The 20,530-nt window shown below is 43.3% G+C and overlaps 1 protein-coding gene across 29 annotated transcripts in view; it reads right to left on the reverse strand.

The window, feature by feature from the left end:
• The window catches only part of LOC127005543 (kinase D-interacting substrate of 220 kDa B-like), a 148,190-nt gene that overhangs the window by 92,590 nt on the left and 35,070 nt on the right, over nucleotides 1-20,530 (reverse strand). For 23 of the 29 annotated variants that reach the window (XR_007758700.1, XR_007758696.1, XR_007758697.1 and 20 more), the window contains exons 1-3: nucleotides 6,188-7,322; nucleotides 2,157-2,375; nucleotides 12-110 (exon numbers count right to left, since the gene is read on the reverse strand). Coding sequence is in view for 8 of the 29 variants with exons in the window: in XM_050874468.1 (XP_050730425.1) it covers nucleotides 12-110; nucleotides 2,157-2,375; nucleotides 6,188-7,288 (1,419 nt within the window). In the remaining 21 variants the exon portion in view is untranslated. Of the gene's footprint in view, nucleotides 1-11; nucleotides 111-2,156; nucleotides 2,376-6,187; nucleotides 7,323-17,371; nucleotides 19,633-20,530 lie in introns of those variants that run through there. The other 6 variants (XM_050874470.1, XM_050874472.1, XM_050874471.1 and 3 more) reach the window with 4 other exon arrangements.

The following is a 20,530-nucleotide window of genomic DNA, read 5'->3' on the forward strand; positions in this document are numbered from 1 at the left end:
AATTCTCTCACCATGTCCTTCTGGTGTATGTTTGCCCCGTGGTCAGCCAGCAGGCCCACTGTCTCCAGGTGGCCCGCCTTCGCCGCACAGATGATGGGCGTCCACTGGTCCTGGGGGGGAGGGGAGAGGGAGTGTTACCGATGATAATGAAACAGGGGAGTAAATGAATGGAGGGAAAGGGAGAATGGAGGATGGGAGAGGGGGAGAAGGAGTGGGGAGAAGTGGAGGGCAACTACTTCTAATATATCTAAGTTAGACTAATTAATGGAAAAGGTAAAGAATGGAAGATAAAAGGAAAGGGAGAATGGAGGATAGAGGATGGGAGAGGGGGAGAAAGAGTGGGGAGAAGTGGAGGGCATTTCTACTTCTAATATATCTAAGTTAGCCTGATTAACGGAAAAAGGTAAAATGGAGTTATATTTCACACCTTGGGGTCAGCTAGAAGAGGAGGGGGAGAAGGGAAAGAGGGTAACTACTATGAAAAAATGGTGAAGTCGATTAATAGAAGTAGAGGGTGGAGGTGAAAGAACAAGATTAATTAATGAAGAAAGAAGAGTGAAAGAATGGAGGATAGAGAGAAAGTGAGAATGGAGGTTAGACAGGAGAAGAGGAGGAGGAGAAGAGGGGAGAAGGGGAAGAGGGTAACTACTATGAAAAAAGGGTGAAGTTGATTAATAGAAGTAGAGGGTAGAGGTGAAAGAACAAGATTAATTAATGAAGAAGGTGAAGTGAAAGAATGGAGGATAGAGAGAAAGGGAGAATGGAGGTAAAGTCAATTAGGAGAAGAGGAGTGAGAGGATAATGAAGAGGAAAGAGGAGGATGGATGAAAAAGAGGAAAGGGAGAATGAAGGTTAGATATTAGAAGGTAGGAGAAGAGGAGGAGGAGAAGAGGGCAAAGGTGGACGAGGGTAACAACTTCAAACACCTGAGCTTAATAATGAAAAAAAGGTAAAGTCAATTAGGAGAAGAGAAGTGAAAGGATAAAGAAGAGGAAAGAGGAGGATGGATGAAAAGGAGAAAAAAGTCTTAAAAGAGAAAAGGTGTGAGGGGATTATTCTAACACCTGGGCTTGGTTTAATTAGCAGGTGAAGTAAAGTAACTACATGAGGTGAGATTTAAGAGTTGAGGTACAATAAAAAGGAGGAGGAAGGATAAGAAGGGATTTGAATAACAGAGAAATGAGCTAAGATAGGAAAGAAAGAGGATTAGGGGATTTCACGTTATTTTTTCTCTTCAATTAACCAAAGTATAAACACCAATATAAGTAATACTATAATTCCCTTCTGTCAATTAAGGCATAAGGAGACTGGACATAAATATTACAGGTACATAATATTACCCTCCTTTTCCTGCTCCAGTATTACATCGGTCAGTATTCTTTTCACTATCACCATCCACAATAAATTCTTTCTCACGCTGTCTTCTGCATTGACGTCTGCGCCATTTACCCTTACGTTTATACCACAGCCACAGAGTTATATATTAGAGGGTTCAACTCCAATCTCTCGCCACGGTGAGAGGTGAAGCCACTGCTCCTGCCTGTAACTCTGTGGTCGGCCGCCATAGGGTGACGGATTGGTGGCCTTTCTCTAATTCCACATGTTTACACTTAACCACTGTTAGCTAGCCACTATTATGATATTTTGGAAAACTGAGCCGATCATCGTGTTGATGAGACATTGCTGCATATCATGATCACAAAATTATTGCACTTAGGTATACCTACAATAAAATAATGAGAAAATATCATGATAATGTATAAACATTTAATTCTGTGACCACAGCTTTATACGTACTCCCTTACATCATCCTAATATTTTAAACCAGTAACTCTTCAGCTATCTTAGAGCGTACGTACATCGTCCTCCGCATTGACATTAACGCCTCAAAACTCATCTCTACACATCTTACCCCATAACTCATCAGTAACTCCCATTACCATTTGCATTTTTTATCCTCTACACTGATATGGGCCCTCAGAGGTCATCTACGAAGCTACACACGTTATTCTTACACTCAACATCCTAACACCTTTAAAACCCGTAACTCTTCATTCTCCTCCACTTACAATCCTCCGCTTCGATAACAGCGCCATTTTCCCTCCCCTGTTCCTCACTCACAACTTCCCAAACCAACAATCTCCTCCAGTACTCACATTGTCTTCCGCGTTGACATCGGCGCCGTGCAGGACGAGCTCGTTGCAGAGGTCCGGCTTGCCCTTGGCGGCCGCGAGGTGGAGCGCCGTGGAGCCATTCTCGTCCTTGTCGTCGATGACCACAGAGCGCGTCGCCAGGAAGGTCTGCAGGCCACTCAAGTTGTCCTCGTTGATGTAAGACTCGAGGGTGCGGAAGCTCAGCGAGACCATCTGATCGTTCTGCGCCGGGAGGGGGAAGGGTAAAGGGAGAGATAGATTAGTATGTGCGTGAGGTAGAGCTATCGGTAAGAGGGGAGAAATGGGAAAATAAACAGGAAAAATGCGAGATCGAGAAGGAGAGGAGGAATATGCTGTTCAGACTTCATAGACCTTTCGATCGGACTGCGCCGGGAAGGGAAAGTAAAGGGGAAGTAAATAGTGTGTGCGTGAGGTAGACGTGAGGGGGAAATGAGACGAGAACAACGAGAAAGAAGGGGAGATAGGGCTGTATACATGGAGACGTTTAGACTGAAAGGGGAAAACAGGAGACATGAAAACGAAATTGGGAAAGAGAGAAAAGGCTGCGCGGAGAAGGGAAAGAATGAAGGAAGAAAAAGATGGATGCTATAAGTAAGTAAAAGGAGGAAGAAATTGTAAAGAAGAGAGAGAGAGAGAGAGAGAGAGAGAGAGAGTAGAACAACACTTATCAATATTTACAACACACACTGAGAGATGGATAAATAGAGAAACACAAGATCGGTGCAACACAGACAGCAACACAAACCTGGGGTGTGATAAAGAGACCAACCAGCCACAGGCGACACACAGGAGGACGATAATTAAGTAAAGAAATAAAATAATACAAAATGGCGGTTCCTTAAATTATAAAGAAACGCTGGTAAATGGCGTCCCCTATTTTTTTTTTTTTTTTTTTTTTTGTTAGACGAGCGCATCGTAAACACAGTAGTAGTAGTAGTAGTAGTAGTAGTAGTAGTAGTAGTAGTAGTAGTAGTAGTAGTAGTAGTAGTAGTAGTAGTAACAATAATAATAATAATAATAATAATAATAATAATAATAATAATAATAATAATAATAATAATAATAATAATGAAAATAAACAAAATGATGCGCAAAAAATATTACAAATCGTCTTTTTTTCCTTCTTTTCCTCATTCAAATAAAATACTTCTTCGCAGGTATTATTCATTTTCTTTTTTTCTTCCTCCTTTACATTGATTAACCTTCCCCTTCCCCTCCCCCTCCCCCCTTCTGTCATCCCTCCTTTACGTTATCCTGCCTTCCCATTCTCTCCCCCAAACAGGTGTAGAGTTAATTAGTGCACAGGTAGGAGCTCACATCTCTTTTAAGCCATCACCATTATTTTGATCTTTATTATTATTATTATTATTATTATTATTATTATTATTATTATTATTATTATTATTATTATTATTATTATTATCACTTTTATCAGCATCATTATCATTATGGTCATTATCACTCATCTCCCTTGCCTTCCCTGCCGTCAAAATCAAATAAATAATCATATATGTATATTCTCCCTCTTCCAAAAATAACTGCACAAAACATACAGAAAAATACAACACGAAAAATTTCAAGACCAAAAAATATTCACACAAAAAAACACTCGGGAAAAAGAACACGAAAAGAGGAATGGTGATACAAAAGGTTCCTCTTGAGACTGGTGGAAGGGAACAGCGAGTGAGCGTGGTAACCAGCCAGCCAGCCTCGCCTCTTGCCCGCCTGCCTCTTGCAATCAACCAATCAATCGATGGAGGCATACGCCGGAGGACGCGTCGCCTCGCCTACCCTGCGACGCCAAACCCTGGGTTCCCTCCGGGGTTAGTCTCCATGCAGGCCCCCTTCTCATCCTGAGTACCCCCTGGCAGGATCTATCGATTGCTCAAGCCACGAACTCCGTGGGCGTCCCCTTGGCCTCCTCCGCTCAGGGTTGTCTCTCACAGAAACAACCCAGTGAGCAGGGTCGCCTTCTGCGCAGCGCGCCACGTGCACGTATAGCCGGAGTTGCAGGTAATACGCCTCAATCCAGTCTCACGGAGTAGTCGCCGTTTTGACACACAGCCATTCCAGCGATATCCCATGATTCTGCGAAGGCATTTGCTACCAAACGCATCGGCACGCCTCTCCAAGTCACTATGGGTGCCCACGTCTCCCAGCCATAGAGTAACACAGGGAGCACAAGCGACTTGAAGATCAGGATCATTGTCCTTTCTTCTTTGTCCTTCGAAAACGCTGTATCCTCGTGCGAGTCCATAACATCGTGCTCTTATAAACGAGAACTATAATAATTATAATAATTAATTGTTTAAATCAAAGTAATGAAGTAACGATGAATCCAAACAACAAAAACAAGGAGCCTATTTCTTCTGCCTTTCTTCTTGAAATGTCTTCACCATTTTGGGGCGCCATGCATCTATTTTCCTATATTTACTGTAGTGCACTGTGAATAAAAGTAATAATAATGTAACTACCAATCAATTCAAACTATTATCTTACTCTGTTTCTCTACTTGTGTCATGCAACGGGCTTTTTTTTATCTCAGTAACCATGAGAAACTCTAACCTTACTCTCAAGTTGAATGCTAAATAGATGCAAATAATACAAAACTAATCAAAGAACCAATACGTATACTTGAAAATAAACGAACGAAAGAGCAAGTGAACAAACAGATAAATATATAAATAAAGAAACTGATAAGTAAGGAACTACGACCTTTTCAGCAATGTTACTTTCGGCAGTACAGGGGCGGGCAAGGCTGGGCTGGAGGGGTTACCTGCACGCACTCACTCACCCGTGTTTCTCCCACATCACCTCGGCACCATAAAAAAAATACATACGTAGCAGCAGTAGTAGTAGTAGTAGTAGTAGTAACAAGAGTCATAAAACAATACAAAAAGTCGATCTAGAGTGGAGCAGAAATGCCAAAACTCATCTACCTTGAGAGGCTCTAAACTCTACGTCAGTCAGGGCTACGTGTACTAGAGAGAGACCAGGTAGACCGGCTAATCAACAGGTAAATAGGGCTACAGGTGTGAAACATTCTACACGTGCGCGAATAGGCGTATCAAAAAGCAGCAGCAGTTTTGTAGAGGGGAAATAGCGGATAAAAAGGGAAAGTAAATAGTAAATAGTATCATAAAACTAGTCATTCTAATAGTAGTAATAGTATTAATGGTAGCGATAATAATTTAGACTCGCAAGTACTATTTAATGAAAGGGTTCAACTCGTGCGGTTCATGCTAATTAGGTCTAACTAGCTAACTAATTGACTAGCTAAGTAAGGCCCCAGTCCAGGTGTTTCGCGTCACACAGGTAATCGAAAACGGCTAAGGTGAGTACGAGGGTGGCTAAGAGGAGGTGGAGGAGGAGGTGGAGGAGGAGGTGCGGTGGTGGAAGTGAAGGTGGAGGTGGTGGTGGTGGTGGTGGGGGAGGTATTAGTAGTGCTAGTATAAGTTAAGTAAATTTAGTAACGTTTATATCAGTTAGTTTAGGCCGAGCTGGGTAGGGGTGGGGTGGGGGGGGGAGTGGAAGGGGAAGGGGTTTTGTGTTTATATATACAAGATTTTTAGAGAGAGAGAGAGAGAGAGAGAGAGAGAGAGAGAGAGAGAGAGAGAGAGAGAGAGAGAGAGAGAGAGTGTGTGTGTGTGTGTGTGTGTGTGTGTGTGTGTGTGTGTGTGTGTGTGTGTGTGTGTGTGTGTGTGTGTGTGTGTGTGTGTTTGTGGTTCGAAGCAAGGACATTCGAAGAGAGAAAAGAGGAGAGATATATGTGTATGTGTGTGTGTGTGTGTGTATGTGTGTACTGTCCCTTATATTCCATTGTAGAGGTAGAAAGCTACGCAAGCCATTAGATGCTGCATTACTCTGGTTAGCGGGGATTATTAGTGAAAGACAGGGATGTGTGAGTCAGGGAAGGGCGAGGGAGCAGGAGTGGAGGCATGGGGCGGTAGGCATAGGCGGAGGTGAAGGAGGGAGGGATGGAGGGATGGAGGAGGGCGGTGGCGTCGGCCTACCCTATTCTGGGCACCACCGATGTTGAAGGAGAACCGCCGGCCAGCGATGGACGGGGTCACACTGAGCAGCGAGACCAGGGACGGCCGGCGCGAGGGGGCGATGGTCACGGAAAGATTCGAGCCCCTCCGCTGGTGCTGCCCGGCGAAGGGGGCCAGCTTGGAGGGGCGGCGGGGTGCTGGCTCCCCCTCCTCCCCAGCGTCCTCCAGTGAGTCAATGGAGTCCTGGGGGTGCGGGCGGAGGGGCGGGGGGGCTGGGGTTGTCGGGGTAGCGGGGGGTGACGGGGATGGGGTGTTCTGGCGTAAGCATATGAGTGGGGTCGTACTACAGGAGTGGGGGATGGGGGCTAAGAGGGTTTCCGGGGGTGGGGGGGGAGGCGGGGCGGCGGTTGGGGCGAGGAGGGGGAGGAGGAAGCTCTGGGTGGGGATGGGGAGCGCGGCAGCGAGGCCAGGGAAGGGGATTGGGGGAGATGGGGGTGAGGTTGGGGGGGAGTTAGGTGGGGTGATGGTGGGGGGTGGGGAAGAATAGCTCATGGGTGGGGAGTAGGAGATGGGGTACTCAGAGGTTGGGGAGGCAGCTGGGGATTGGGGAGGGGAGGAAACAAACAGTCGGAACACGATGGAGGTCGGGGATGTGGTGGGGGTGGTGGGGGTGGGGGGAGAGGTAGGGGTGGGGGGAGAGGTGGGGGAGGGTGCAGGCGGGGGTGAGGGTGCGGAAGTGAAGGTGTAGGAGGAGGAGGTGGTGGAGGTGGAAGAAGGGGGGGCGGTGGAGGTGGGGGAGAGGGAAGAAGTGGATAAATGAAGAGAGTTGGGCCGGGCATCATGTGGAAGGGGGGGAGGAAGGGGGGAGGAGGAGGGAGAGTAAGGCAAGGGGGGTGAGGGGGGTGGGTCCATTCCATCTTGAGAGGCGGTGATGGTGATGCTAACAGTGGAGGTGGAGGTGATGGTGGAGGTGATGGTGGAGGGGTGAGAGAGAGAGAGGTGCGGTGTTCCCCTATCATCACCATTCCCAATAGATGATGGTAGTGATGATGTTGGTGATGAAGGTGATGGTGGTGATGGTGGTGTTCGCTGTGGTGGTGATGGTGGTGGTGATAGGGACATACTCCCCCCCACTAACAAGCACTACATCGAGAGAGAGAGAGAGAGAGAGAGAGAGAGAGAGAGAGAGAGAGAGAGAGAGAGAGAGAGAGAGAGAGAGAGAGAGAGAGAGAGAGAGAGAGAGAGAGAGAGAGAGAGAGAGAGAGAGAGAGAGAGAGAGAGAGAGAGAGAGAGAGAGAGAGAGAGAGAGAGAGAGAGAGAGAGAGAGAGAGAGAGAGAGAGAGAGAGAGAGAGACTATTTAATTATTTCACAATCACTAAAATGACGAGAAAAAAAAGAGAAGTATGAGAGGATGAAGAAAATATAGATGATGATGACGATGATGAGCTAGAGAAAGGAAAAGAAAAAAATGACAGAATAAAAGAAGGAAGAAAAGTAGAAAAGGAGAGGAAGAAAGGATGGAAAGGATAAGGAGAGGAAGAGGAAGGGATGAAGGGATGGAAGGAGGGTAGGAGGAGCAAGATGGAGGAAGGGATGGGGAGGGAAGAAAGGAAGGAAGGGGAGAAAGAAAGGATGGAGGAAGGGAGGGAAGAGGAGAAGGGAGGGAAGGATGCAGGAGAAACGGAGGATATGATGGAGGAGAAGGAGGAGGAGGAGGAGGAGGAGGAGGAGGAGGAGGAGGAGGAGGGGTGTCTAGGGGAGGGGAGGGGAAAGGTAACCTGAAAACATCAACGTAAGATAGACAAGGTAAAAAGGTAAACAAAAAAAAAGGAAAAAAATGAAAAAAAATTATGGTATTCAACTTATTTTTTTCATTTTTTTCTCAATATGTATTTTTTTCCATTCTCTCTCTCTCTCTCTCTCTCTCTCATCGATTATTCAGTATTTTCTTGTTATTGTTTTTTTTTTTCTATTTTCTTTTTAATTCCCTTTGTCTCTTTTGAAGGGGGGGTGGGAGGGGGGTAAGGGGAGGTGGGGGTAAGGGGGGTAGGGGGGTAGGGGTGAGATGCCAAACGTACGATAACAAGCAACAAAAGTACGTACGATAGTTGTGTGTGTGTGTGTGTGTGTGTGTGTGTGTTTACCCGTCACTGAGAGTACACACACAAACATAATTAGATAAGACAAACATAAAACAAATAAACGCATAACTAAGTAAACAAAATAAGAAAACAAGATTAAGTAAACAAACGGATAAACAAATAAACAAACAAACAAAAAACAAAAATATCAAAACAAATCAAACGTCAAACCACTTTCCGTTTTCTTTATAAAATTTACGAGTCTCCCTTTTTTTCTTTATTTCCCTTTTATTTCTCTTTCCCTTCTTATTTTCTTTCCCATTCCCTCTTTTACTCTTCTTCCTTTTCCTTCACGCACTTATTCCTTTCCCTCTCCCTGTTTTTCACCATCATTTCTTTTCTTTTTCTCCCATTCCCTTCTTTTACCCTTTCATTCCCTTCCTTTCCCTTCTGTTTTTCTTTTCTCTTCCTTCCTATTTCCTCGTACCTCCATTTCCCTTCCTTTACAGTTATCTTCTCTATTTCTCCTCTTCCCTTCTTTCTCCTCCCATTCTCTTTCCTTCCTTTCGCTTTCCTTTCCCTTCTCTTCCCTTCTTTCTCTTCCCATTCTCTTTCCTTCCTTTCGCTTTCCTTTCCCTTCTCTTCCCTTCTTTCTCTTACCATTCTCTTTTCTCCCTTCCCTTCGCTCTCCTTTCCCTTCTTTCTTTTCCCCTTCTCTGTTCTCCCTTCCTTTAGCTCTCCTTTCCCTTCTTTCTCTTCCCATTCTCTTGCCTCCCTTCCCTTCGCTTTCCATTCCCTTCTTTTCTCTATTTCTTCTCCTCTTCCTTTCCTTCTTTCTCTTCCTTCACACTTCCACTCTCTACCCTTTCCCTTCTTTACCATTTCAGCACCTCTCCCTTTCCTTCCCTTCCCATCCTCTTCTTTTCGTCCCATTCCCTTCCCCAACATTTTCCTTTCTTCCCCCTTCCTTCTTTACTTACCCATTTTCTCTTCTTTCTTCCTCGTCTTTCATATTTTATTCCCTACATTTCCCTCCCCTTCCCCTTCCTCCCTTGCCCATTTCTCTTCCTACCCAATCACCCTTCATCTCCCTTACCTTTCTTCATCCCTCCTCTTCCCTTCCCTTCCCTCCCCTTCCTTCCTCTCATGTGATTCAGGTATTTAGTATTCTCTCAACTACTCTTCCTTCCATCAGTCTCGAGGAGGAGGAGGAGGAGGAGGAGGAGGAGGAGGAGGAGGAGGAGGAAGAGAGGAGGAGGAAATCTGCAAAGGTGAATCATGTTGTGTTAGTCAGTGAGAGGGAGGGAGGAGAGGGAGAGAGGAAGACGAGGAAAGAAGAGAAAGGGAGGAGAGGAAGAAGAGGAAGAAAGAGAGAGAGAGGGAAGAGAGAGGAAGAAATGAAGAGAAGAGCGTGGAAGGAGGAGGAGGAGATGAAATGAAGAAAGAAAAGGTATGAGGAAAATATTATCAGTGAGAGAGAGAGAGAGAGACGGGTGACATTGCTAAAAACAACCAACAATCTCTCTCTCTCTCTCTCTCTCTCTCTCATTCTCTCTTATCCTCAGCCTTTCACGTTTTTAAGACATGGAGAGAGAAAAAAAGGAAGGTAAGGAGGAAAGGATTGACCAGGGAAGAATGGTGGAAAAAAAAGGGAGGAAAGAAGGAAGGAGGAAGATGGAGAGAAAAAAAGTAGTAGTAGTAGTAGTAGTAGTAGTAGTAGTAGTAGTAGTAGTAGTAGTAGTAGTAGTAGTAGTAGTAGTAGTAGAAGTAGAAGTAGTAGTAGAAGAAGAAGAAGAAGAAGAAGAAGAAGAAGTGGTAGTATTAGCAGTATTCTTCTTCTTATTAGCATTATTATCTTTATTATTATTACTAGTAGTAGTAGTAGTAGTAGTAGTAGTAGTAGTAGTAGTAGTAGTAGTAGTAGTAGTAGTAGTAGTAGTAGTAGTAGTATTGGTGGTGGTGGTAGTAGTAGTAGTAGTAGTTTTCACACCCATTCACAAGGCCACTTATAACCGGTTTTTCACACAAAGGAAAACAAAAACAAAAAAAAGTTAAAACCAGTCGGGCCGCAAAAACCGTTACACGCAACTTTCGTGACCGTTATTTCCGTCAGGGGATTCAAACTTTCAAATATTCAAATAAATCATAGACGAAACAAACACACACACACTTGACCTCAATAATCGCTCGTCTATTGTTTTATCTAATCATCATAGGAGAAGATTATGAAGCTTGCTGTCGTTTATGTTCTCTCTCTCTCTCTCTCTCTCTCTCTCTCTCTCTCTCTCTCTCTCTCTCTCTCTCTCTCTTTATATTTTCGTTTCTCCCTTCTTTTATTCCTCTCTCTCTCTCTCTCTCTCTCTCTCTCTCTCTCTCTCTCTCTCTCTCTCTCTCTCTCTCTCATTCTTCTCTTCCTTCTTCTCATTTCCTTTGTTATCATATATTTTCCTCTCTCTCTCTCTCTCTCTCTCTCTCTCTAACACTTACGTCTCCCCGGTAATAAATCGTCCCCGCATCCCATTTTCTTTGCGTTCGGGGGTCACTTCGTTTTCTTTGATCGGCACTTCATTTGTGGTCTTTGGCACCGGCTTGGCACGCTGTTTGTCTAGCTCTCTATCTCTGTCTGTCTCTTTTTTTTTCTTTTTTTTTCTCTTATTCTGTATTTCTTTCGTTTCTAAATCTCACTTTTTCTCATATGTTTTTCTCTTGTTGCGTTTTCTTTGTTGTTATTTTCTGGGTTTTTTTTTTCAAAGTTCTGTGTTCGTGAAAATGATGACTTATTATTATTATTATTATTATTATTATTATTATTATTTAACACTATTTCTTCTCTTTCTCTACCTCCCTCCCCTCCTCTCTCTTCCTTTTTGATGTTTCTATTTTTATCTTTCTAATTCTACTTTTCACTTCTCTTTCTCTTAATTAAACTTCAACCAATTAAAATATATAATAAATGACAAATAAATGAAAACAATGAAAAAAATAAATAAATAAACCTACAATATCACAGATCTATAAGAAACGAGAGAGAGAGAGAGAGAGAGAGAGAGAGAGAGAGAGAGAGAGAGAGAGAGAGAGAGTTTACGTTTTCTAAGAGGTGTATATAATAATAATAATAATAATAATAATAATAATAATAATAATAATAATAATAATAATAATAATAATAATAATGAAAATAATAATAATAATAATAATAATAATAATAATAATAATAATAATAATAATAATAATAATAATAATAATAATAATAATAATAATAATAATAATAATAATAATAATAATAATAATAATAATAATAATAATAATAATAATAATAATAATAATAATATACGGTTTATTCAAGTATGACATTTACATTTCAGAAATACATTTTAAGTAGATTTCGCTAACGAGAACAAGTACAAAAGGAAGGGGGATGGAAAACGGGGGTCAAACTTGTTTCTGAGAAGGAAGGGGTGATGGGAGGGGTGGGGTGGAGGGAGGGTGGTGGTGGTGTGTGTGGGGAGAGAGAGAGAGCGCAGGGGCGGATTTTTCGGTAAGGTAAAGTGCGATGTTAATCCTTATGTACGATGTTGTGTGTGTGTGTGTGTGTGTGTGTGTGTGTGTGTGTGTGTGTGTGTTGCATAATATCGTTCGGACAAAAAAAAACGTACATCAGATTATGGCTCATTAAATTTAGTGCGCACACACACACACACACACACACACACACACACACACACACACACACACACACACACACTGCACATCCCTATTAACCCCTTTATCTGTCATTCCTCCGCTCCCCTTCCTCTCCCCTCCCCTCCCCATTCCTCCCCTCCCATTCCCTTCCTCTTCCCCTTCCTTTAATTACGGTATAACAATTTTTAGCCTCCACCCCTTCCTTCTCTCCTCCTCTTCTCCCCATCCCATAAAAAGATATCTGATCCCCTTCTTCCCCTACCCTCTCCCCTTCCCCCTCCCCTTGTCTCCCCAACCTTCCCCTTTGCCAACGAGAAAAAAGTATTAGTGTCATTATGTTTTAAGGGCATGTAAAGGGCAGGAAAGGGGAGGTGAAGGGGAAAAGGAAGAGGAAGGGGAGGGATGGGGAAGGGGGAAGAGGAGGGACGAACAGAAGGGTAACTTAGAGGAGAGAGAAAATGAGGAGGAGAGGCAAAAGAAGGGGAAGTGAAGGGAAGAGGAAAGGGAGGGAAGGGGAAGGAGTGAGAGGAAGGGGGAAGAGAAGGTAAAGTTAGAGGTGAGAGAGAGGAGAGAAGAGTGAATGAAGTGAAGGGAAAGAGGAAAGGAAAAAGACAAAGAAAGGGAAGATAAAAGGGAAGGAGAAGGGAAGGGGAGAATAGAGAGGAGGAGGAATAAGTCAGAGGTAAGAGAAATGGGAGGAGAAGACAAATTTAGGGAGAGGAAAAGTGGAGAGGTAAATAAAGGAAGAAGGAAAGAAGAAAGATAGACAAGGAGAGAAAGATAAGTAGAGAGAGAAACCGGGAATAAGGAGAGAGAGAGAGAGAGAGAGAGAGAGAGAGAGAGAGAGAGAGAGAGAGAGAGAGGAAAAGGAGAGGTAGTGATGCAGTGAAAGAGGAAGAGACGGAGGAGAAGGAGGGGAGTAAGGGAGAGAGGGGAGGAAAAGAGGAAGAGGAGTGGTAGTGATGCAGTGAAAGAGGAAGAGAAGGAGAAGGAGGGGGGTAAGGGAGAGAGGTGAGGAGAAAGTTAGAGAGATAGGGAGGAAAGAAAAGAGGAAAAGAGGGAGAGGAGAGGAAGCGAAGTAGTGAAAGAGGAAGAGACGGAGGAGAGGGATGGAGGTAAGGGAGAGAGGGGAGGAAAAAGGTAGTGAGGGAGGGAGGAAAGAAAAAAGGAAAAGGAGAGGTAGTAAATAGTGAAAGAGGAAGAGAAGGAGGAAAGGGAAGGAGGTAAGGGAGGACGAGAAGGAAGAGAGGGAGGAGGTGAGGAAAAGAGGAAAATGAGCCAAATATTAACCTGTCTGCCTCTCTCTCACCTGTGATAATAACCGTGGCGTAAAAATGTCCTCCTCCTCCTCCTCCTCCTCCTCCTCCTCCTCCTAGTCCACTTCTTTTCGTTTATCACACGTTTGTTTCTTTCCACTATTTTTATTCATACGTTATGGTTACTTCTCTCTCTTACTTCTCTTTTTTTGTCTTCTCTTCCCTCTCACTTCCTTTCTTCCTCCACTTTTTTTCCTCTAATCCCTTTTTCCCTTCACTTCTTCTCTTCCTTCCCCTCATTTATTCCCTCCTGCCTTCCCTATCTTCATTACTCCTTTCACTTTCTTCCCCTCCTTCATTTCTTCTTCCATTCTTTCCATTCTTTTCTCCTTCCTCTCTCTTCGCCTTCTTTCCTTCTGCAATCTTGTTCTTTCACCTCTCTCCACCTCTTCCCTTTCTTCCTTCCTACCTTTGCAATCTTATTCTCTCTCTCTCTCTCTCTCTCTCTCTCTCTCTGATAATATTTTCCTCCTTCCCTTTCTATTTTTCTCTTCGTCTCCTCCTCCAGCCACGCTCTTCTCTTCATTTCTTCCGACCCCTCCCCCCCCCCTCTCTCTCTCTCTCTCTCTCTCTCTCTCTCTCTCTCTCTCTCTCTCTCTCTCTCTCTCTCTCTCTCTCTCTCTCTCTCTCTCTCTCTCTCTCTCTCTCTCTCTCTCACTATCACCCCACTAATGCACTTTCCGCCCGTCACTATCACATGCGGGAGAGTGAGGCGCCACGTTCTCTCACTAGCGCGATCTTTTATGCAACTTTCCAAAAATACTTAGTTCGTTCGTTTCTTCGTTCGCTCACCGTTGTCTGTGTGTGTGTGTGTGTGTGTGTGTGTGTGTGTGTGTGTGTTCATTCATTCGTTCCTCACATATTTCTCTCTCTCTCTCTCTCTCTCTCTCTCTCTCTATATCTGTTTGTGTGTGTGTGTGTGTGTGTGTGTGTGTGTGTGTGTGTGTGTGTGTGTGTGTGTGTGTGTGTGTGTGTGTGTGTGTGTGAGGAAGGAAATTTATGATCGCACTTTCTTTTTTCTCTCAATTTAACTTCATCTATTTTATTTTATTTACTTATTTATTTATTTTCAGTGACAAATATGTAGCGTAAAGCGTTCAGCAGGTGTGTGTGTGTGTGTGTGTTTGTTTGTTTGTTACGAAAGGTGTTTATAATTATTTATTTCATAGTACCCCAAAAAAGTTGTTAATTTCTCCCTTTTTATCTATTTATATCTATTCCATCTTCTCTTTTTTTTTCTTTTCCTTCTACTTCTTTCTCTTCTTCTTCTTCTTTCTCTTATTCTTATTATATTTGCATTTTTTCATCTTTTCCTATTTTCTTTTACTTCCCTTTCTTTTCCATCGTTGTCTTCTACTTGTTATTACTTTTTTATCTATCATTCATATCATTACTATCACTATTATTATCATCATAGTCATCAGGAAGGAATGATGGAGGGGGAAAGGGAGGAGGAGGGAGAAGGGGAGGGAGGGAAGGGTGAAAGGTGAGAAAGGAATGACAGGGGGAGGAAAAGGAGGGGAAGGAAGTGAATAAGGCAGAGGAAGGGGAGGAGGGGAGGGAAGATACTGGGAGGAGGAAGAGGAGGAGGAAGAGGTGAAAAAGGAAGAGAGGAAGAAAGTGAGGAGTGAGGAGAGGAGTGGAGAGAGAAGGGAGGTGAGTGATAAGGTAAGGGAGAGAAGGAAGAAGGAGAGAGATGGAGGGAAATAGAGAGGGAAAGATGGAGGAAGGGAAGCAGTGAATGGAAGAGAGAAGGAGAGAAAAAAGAAGGAAATGAGATGGAAAGAGAAGAGTTCGGAGAGGAGGAAATACAAAAGAAGAGAAAAAGAAGTAAAGAAAAAAAGGAAAACAGAAGGAAGGAAGGAAAGAAAGAAGTAAAGAAAAGAAGGGAAACCAGAAGAAATGAAGGAAAAAAATTAAAAAAAGAAGGGAAGAGAGAAGGAAGGAAGGAAACCGGTGAGAAGGTGTAAATGAGGAAGAAATGAAGGAAATAAGAGAAAGCGAAGGAAATAGGAAAGAGGAGGAGGGAGAGAAAAGGGGGGAAAGATGAAGAACAGAATGAGGGAGAGATGGGAGAGAATGAGGGGAAGGGGTGAAGGAAGGGATGTGAAAGGAGGAGCGAGGGGAGATAAGGAGGGGTGAGGGGAGAAGAGGGAGGGTGAGGGGGTGGTAATCCCAAACACTTGTAACCTCCTGCTCCCCCCCCCTCCCCCTCCTCCTCCTCCTCCTCCTCCTCCTCCTCCAAAATTTCCTTCATACTTTCTTCTGTCAGCTTCTCCATCATGGTCAATAGGAGGGAGAGAAAGAGGGAGGGAGGGAGGGAAAGGGGGAGGGAGGGAGAGAAAGAGAGGAAGGAGGGAGGGAGGGAGGGAGGGAGAGAGTGGAGGAGGAAGAGAAGTATCAGTAAGATTGACAATAACAAATTTAACCAGGCATTGAAACACAAATAGACAGAGAGAGAGAGAGAGAGAGAGAGAGAAGACAAGCAAAAACAGACCTACTTACTAAACTGAGGAAAAGATAATTCATGTAAAACTATTAGATAATGGAGGAGGAGGAGGAGGAGGAGGAGGAGGAGGAGGAAGAAGAAGAAAAAGAAGTAAAAGAAGTAAAACAAGAAAAAGAAGAAGAAGAAGAAGAAGAAGAAGAAGAAGAAGAAGAAGAAGAAGAAGAAGAAGAAGAAGAAGAAGAAGAAGAAGAAGAAGAAGAAGAAGAAGAAGAAGAAGAAGAAGAAGAAGAAAGTAGTAACAATAACAATAATAATAGCAATAATAATAATAATAATAATAATAATAATAATAATAATAATAATAATAATAATAATAATAATAATAATAATAATAATAATAATAATAATAATAATAATAATAATAATAATAATAATAATAGTGCGAGGTCATGATCTGTCTGTCATCTTCACTGTATCACTTTCACTGTTTTCATATTCCTCTCACCACCACCACCACCACCATTATCATATTCACAGTCACTTTCACCACCAACACCACAAGACGAATAAATGTTTACACGAGAGAGAGAGAGAGAGAGAGAGAGAGAGAGAAGAGAGAGTAGGTAGTTCACCCTACGCTCACAATATCAACACTAAACCCATATGCTCGGGGGTGCCAACTGGGTGCCAATCTGACGTACACACACACACACACACACACACACACACACACACACACACACACACACGTCAAATGGGTCTATGTACACGGACTCTCTCTCTCTCTCTCTCTCTCTCTCGCTCGCTCTCGCTCGCTCTCTCTCTCATTGGCTCGTGTGTGTGTGTGTGTGTGTGTGTGTGTGTTTGGGGAAGCCACATTCTGCCCTCAATATTATACAACCCCGTTTTTTTTACCTCCCTTCTCCCCTTCTCTTCTCTCCCCTCCTCCTCCTCCTCCTCCTCCTCTTCCCTCCTCCTTTTCTCCCCCTCATCTCTTCCCCCTCCCTTTTCTTTTATCTCTCCAGGTGTCGTCTTCCCCTTTCCCTCATATCTCTTCACCTCTTTCCTCCCTTCCCTTCCTCCCTTTCACTTATATCTCTTCACCTTTTTTCCCCCTTTCCTCTCCTTTTCTCCCTTTTCCCTCATATTTCTCCACGCCTTTCCTCCCTCCCTCCTCCCTTTTCTCTTCCTTCCTTCCCTTTCCCCTCTCTTTTCATTCATATCTCTTTACCTTCATCCTCCCTTCTTCCTTCCCTTTCCCCTCTCTTTTCATTCATATCTCTTTACCTTCATCCTCCCTTCCTCCTCCCTTTTCCCCTCTCTTTTCATTCATATCTCTTTACCTTCATCCTCCCTTCCTCCTCCCTTTTCCCCTCTCTTTTCATTCATATCTCTTTACTTTCTTCCTCTTTTCCTCCTCCCCTTTTTCTTCCTTTCTCCCTTCCTTCCTTTTCCTCTTCCTTTTCACTCATATCTCTTCACTTTTCTCCCTCTTCTTTTCCCTCCTCCCCTCTTCTTTCCTCCACTCCCTTTTCCTTTTCCTTTCCTCCCTTCCCTTCCCTTTCTCATTCACCAATATCTTTTTTTTTTGTATGACTGAAAAAAAAAAAATTATATCACATGTCAACACTAATGTCACTCATCTCTCTCTCTCTCTCTCTCTCTCTCTCTTACCTTAAACGCTACTCTCTTCTTCAATGGGGAGGGAGGAGTGATGGGGAAGGAGAGGGAGTACAGGGAGGTGGGGGAAGTAGGGGGAAGTGGGGAGGTGGGGGAGAGGGGAGATGGAGGGGGGTTGGGGAGACGGAGAAGAGGGGGGAGTACGCGGTCGGTGGAGGGGAGAGGAGGAGGGGTGGGGAAAGAGGGGGCAGTGGGGAGGAGAGATGGGGAGGGGGATGGGGAGGAAGGGGAGGGAGGGGGAGGGGGATCGTCTTCGGAGATACTTGTTATTCGAAATCTTGTCCCCTTAACTTGCTCTTCCTCCTCCCCTCCTCCTCCTCCTTCTCCTCCTCGTCCTCCTCCTCCACTGAAGCCATGAAGGGTGAGAATAGGTATCTTCCTGCTCCTCCCCCCACTCCCAGACATGTTCAGTGTGTTTTTGTTGTTGCTGTTGTTGTTGTTGTCGTTGTTTTCACCGTAATAGTCACTCCGGCACCGTTGCTCTTTAGTTTCACCGTGGCACTCTCGATGGTCTTAACTCTTGGCACTGTTCCCTTCACCGTTGACTTAAGAAGAGGTTATTGAATATGTTTTTGTGTGGTTATTTTCACTTGTCATTGTAACTCTTTTGGTATAGGTACATTTTGAGGGGGTTTAGTTATATTCAAAGTACCCTTCTCGCAGTTATATTCACAGTAGTACAAACATCATCTTCGTAGCACTATTTTCACCATATTAATATCCTTCTCTTCACTAAAATGGTCGATATTATAAGACAGTTTCGCGTCTCACATCACCTATTTCTAAAGCTCAAAGAGGGGGTCAGTCGGGTTCTAATGAGTGTTTCTTCAGGTTCAGGATACAGAAGAAATTTACGAAGGGAACGAGAAGACAAATAATGTAGAAAAAAAAAGAGAGAAGTGTATGTTTATTGTGGCTTTTTATTTTATTTATCGACAAAGAAGATTAAGTAAGAAGAAGAAAACAAAGGAACTGGCGTATTGAAGAACTGATTGAAGGAGTTTGGGGGAATCAAAAGTGAATGAAGTGAATGAGAAGTGGAGTTAGTGGAAGCCTCGGCGGTGGTGGTGGGTCATTAAACTACTCCTGGAAATGCCCACAACTCCTGCGAAAGCCTTGTCAAACAGGTGTTCTTGGACGGCGAAACGTCTTATAACACGACCCACTATGTCACTGTCACTGCTCAACCCCCACCGATCGTTGTCTTCACCGTGCCTCTGCTCCCGCCCCAATGGTCTCACTACCCTCACCGTGCCCTGTTATACCACCCTCCTTAGCGGCGTTATCTCCACCGTCACCGTTATCTCCTTATCCGGCTCCTTTTTTATTCCTCCTTTCCATATCTTGACCGCTTTCACTTTTTTTTACCTTCTTATTGAGCTTCTGATCCACCTGTTTACACCTGCGTTTTGTGTTCTCTTATTTGATTTGTGGATTTGTTTTTGTTTTCTGAATTATATGTGAATTATTTTCTTATTTAATTTGTGTATTTTGGGGTAATTTTTTTGTATATTTCTTTCTTTTTACTTCTGTTACTTTACTTTCTCCCTTTCTTCAACTATCTTTTCCTATCTCATTTGTTTCCATTATCTCTTTTTCTCTCTCATTTCGATATATCTTTTCCTCTCTTTTGCTGTCTTTATCTCTTTTTCCTCTCCCATTTCGATATATCTTTTTCTTTCTCGTTTGCTTCTACATTCTTGGTTTCGTTATTCAGTATTTCATCACTTCTTTTCTCCTCCTCCTCCTCCTTTTCTTCACTTTTCCTCTCCTTTGCTTCCTTTAGTCTTTTATGCGTTTTCTTTCTAATTACTGACTTATTTCATCCCCCCTTTTTTTCTTTCCTTTTAATTATTTTCTTCTTTTCCTCCCTTTTCCTCTGCCCTAATTTTTATTTTTCTTGGTCTCAGTTCTTTTCATTATCTTCCTCTTTTCTTCTTCCTTTTCTCTCTGTCTCTCTTCTCTTTCTTTATTTTTCTCGTTTCATTATATCTCTCCTCTCCTTATCTTCCTCCTCTCTTTATCTTCCTTCATTCATTATTTTCCTCCTTTCACCATACTCTTCCTTTCACTCTATTTCAGTCTTTATTTCACTTCGCCACGCTTCAAATGAGTCTCACGATTTGGCACTGACGTATTGCCTTGGCACTGGTGGTGGTGATGATGGTGGTGGTGGTGGTGGTGATGATGAAGGGAGAAGGGAGGTAATGTATGGTAGTGATAAATTGTTGCTGTTGTTGATTTAGTGTTGTTGTTGTTGTTGTTGTTGGTGGTGGTGGTGGTGGTGGTGGTTGTAGTAGTAGTAGTAGTAGTAGTAGTAGTAGTAGTAGTAGTAGTAGTAGTAGTGGTGGTGGTAGTTGTAGTAGTAGTAGTAGTAGTAGTAGTAGTAGTAGTAGTAGTAGTAGTAGTAGTAGTAGTAGTAGTAGTAGTAGTAGTAGTAGTAGTAGTAGTAGTAGTAGTAGTAGTAGTAGTAGTAGTAGTAGTTATTGTTATGATGAATATGACTTTGCTATTAGACAGATGATGATGATGATGACAATAGTGACGCTACTGATGGAGATGGTGATGGTGATGACACAAGAGGTATACAACACCACAAACAACACAGAGCTACACTGATCACCACCACCACCATCACCACCACCACCATCAACACCATTATCTTGATCTTAAGCACCATATCTCTCTTCTTAGGATTAGATAAAAGAGAGAGAGAGAGAGAGAGAGAGAGAGAGAGAGAGAGAGAGAGAGAGAGAGAGAGAGAGAGAGAGAGAGAGAGAGAGAGAGAGGTAAAGGTGTTCACCGTTTCACCTGTCTACGTAATCGGGGTCCCCAGCATCACCACACACGGAACTGAGAACGCATGCCAATGGTGATGACGTGGTGATGACGTGGTGATGACGCAAGCGCAACGTCACCACCACCACAACCACCACCAACAAAAAACAAGGAACCCAGTAATAAAATAAACCCACGGTACTCGAACCCTTAATAAAGACAAACATAAACCCCATAAAACCAGCCTCACTAACAAAAAAAACAACCAAAAAAACAACCAGAAAAACACGAAAAAAATAATAAATCGCAAAAAACTAACTGGCACTACATCAAACAGTCATATTTCCAGGTACGAGAGGTCAGCCAATAGGAAGC

This window comes from Eriocheir sinensis, chromosome 30 (genome assembly GCF_024679095.1).
Source record: "Eriocheir sinensis breed Jianghai 21 chromosome 30, ASM2467909v1, whole genome shotgun sequence".
NCBI classification, from domain to species: Eukaryota; Metazoa; Arthropoda; class Malacostraca; order Decapoda; family Varunidae; genus Eriocheir; species Eriocheir sinensis.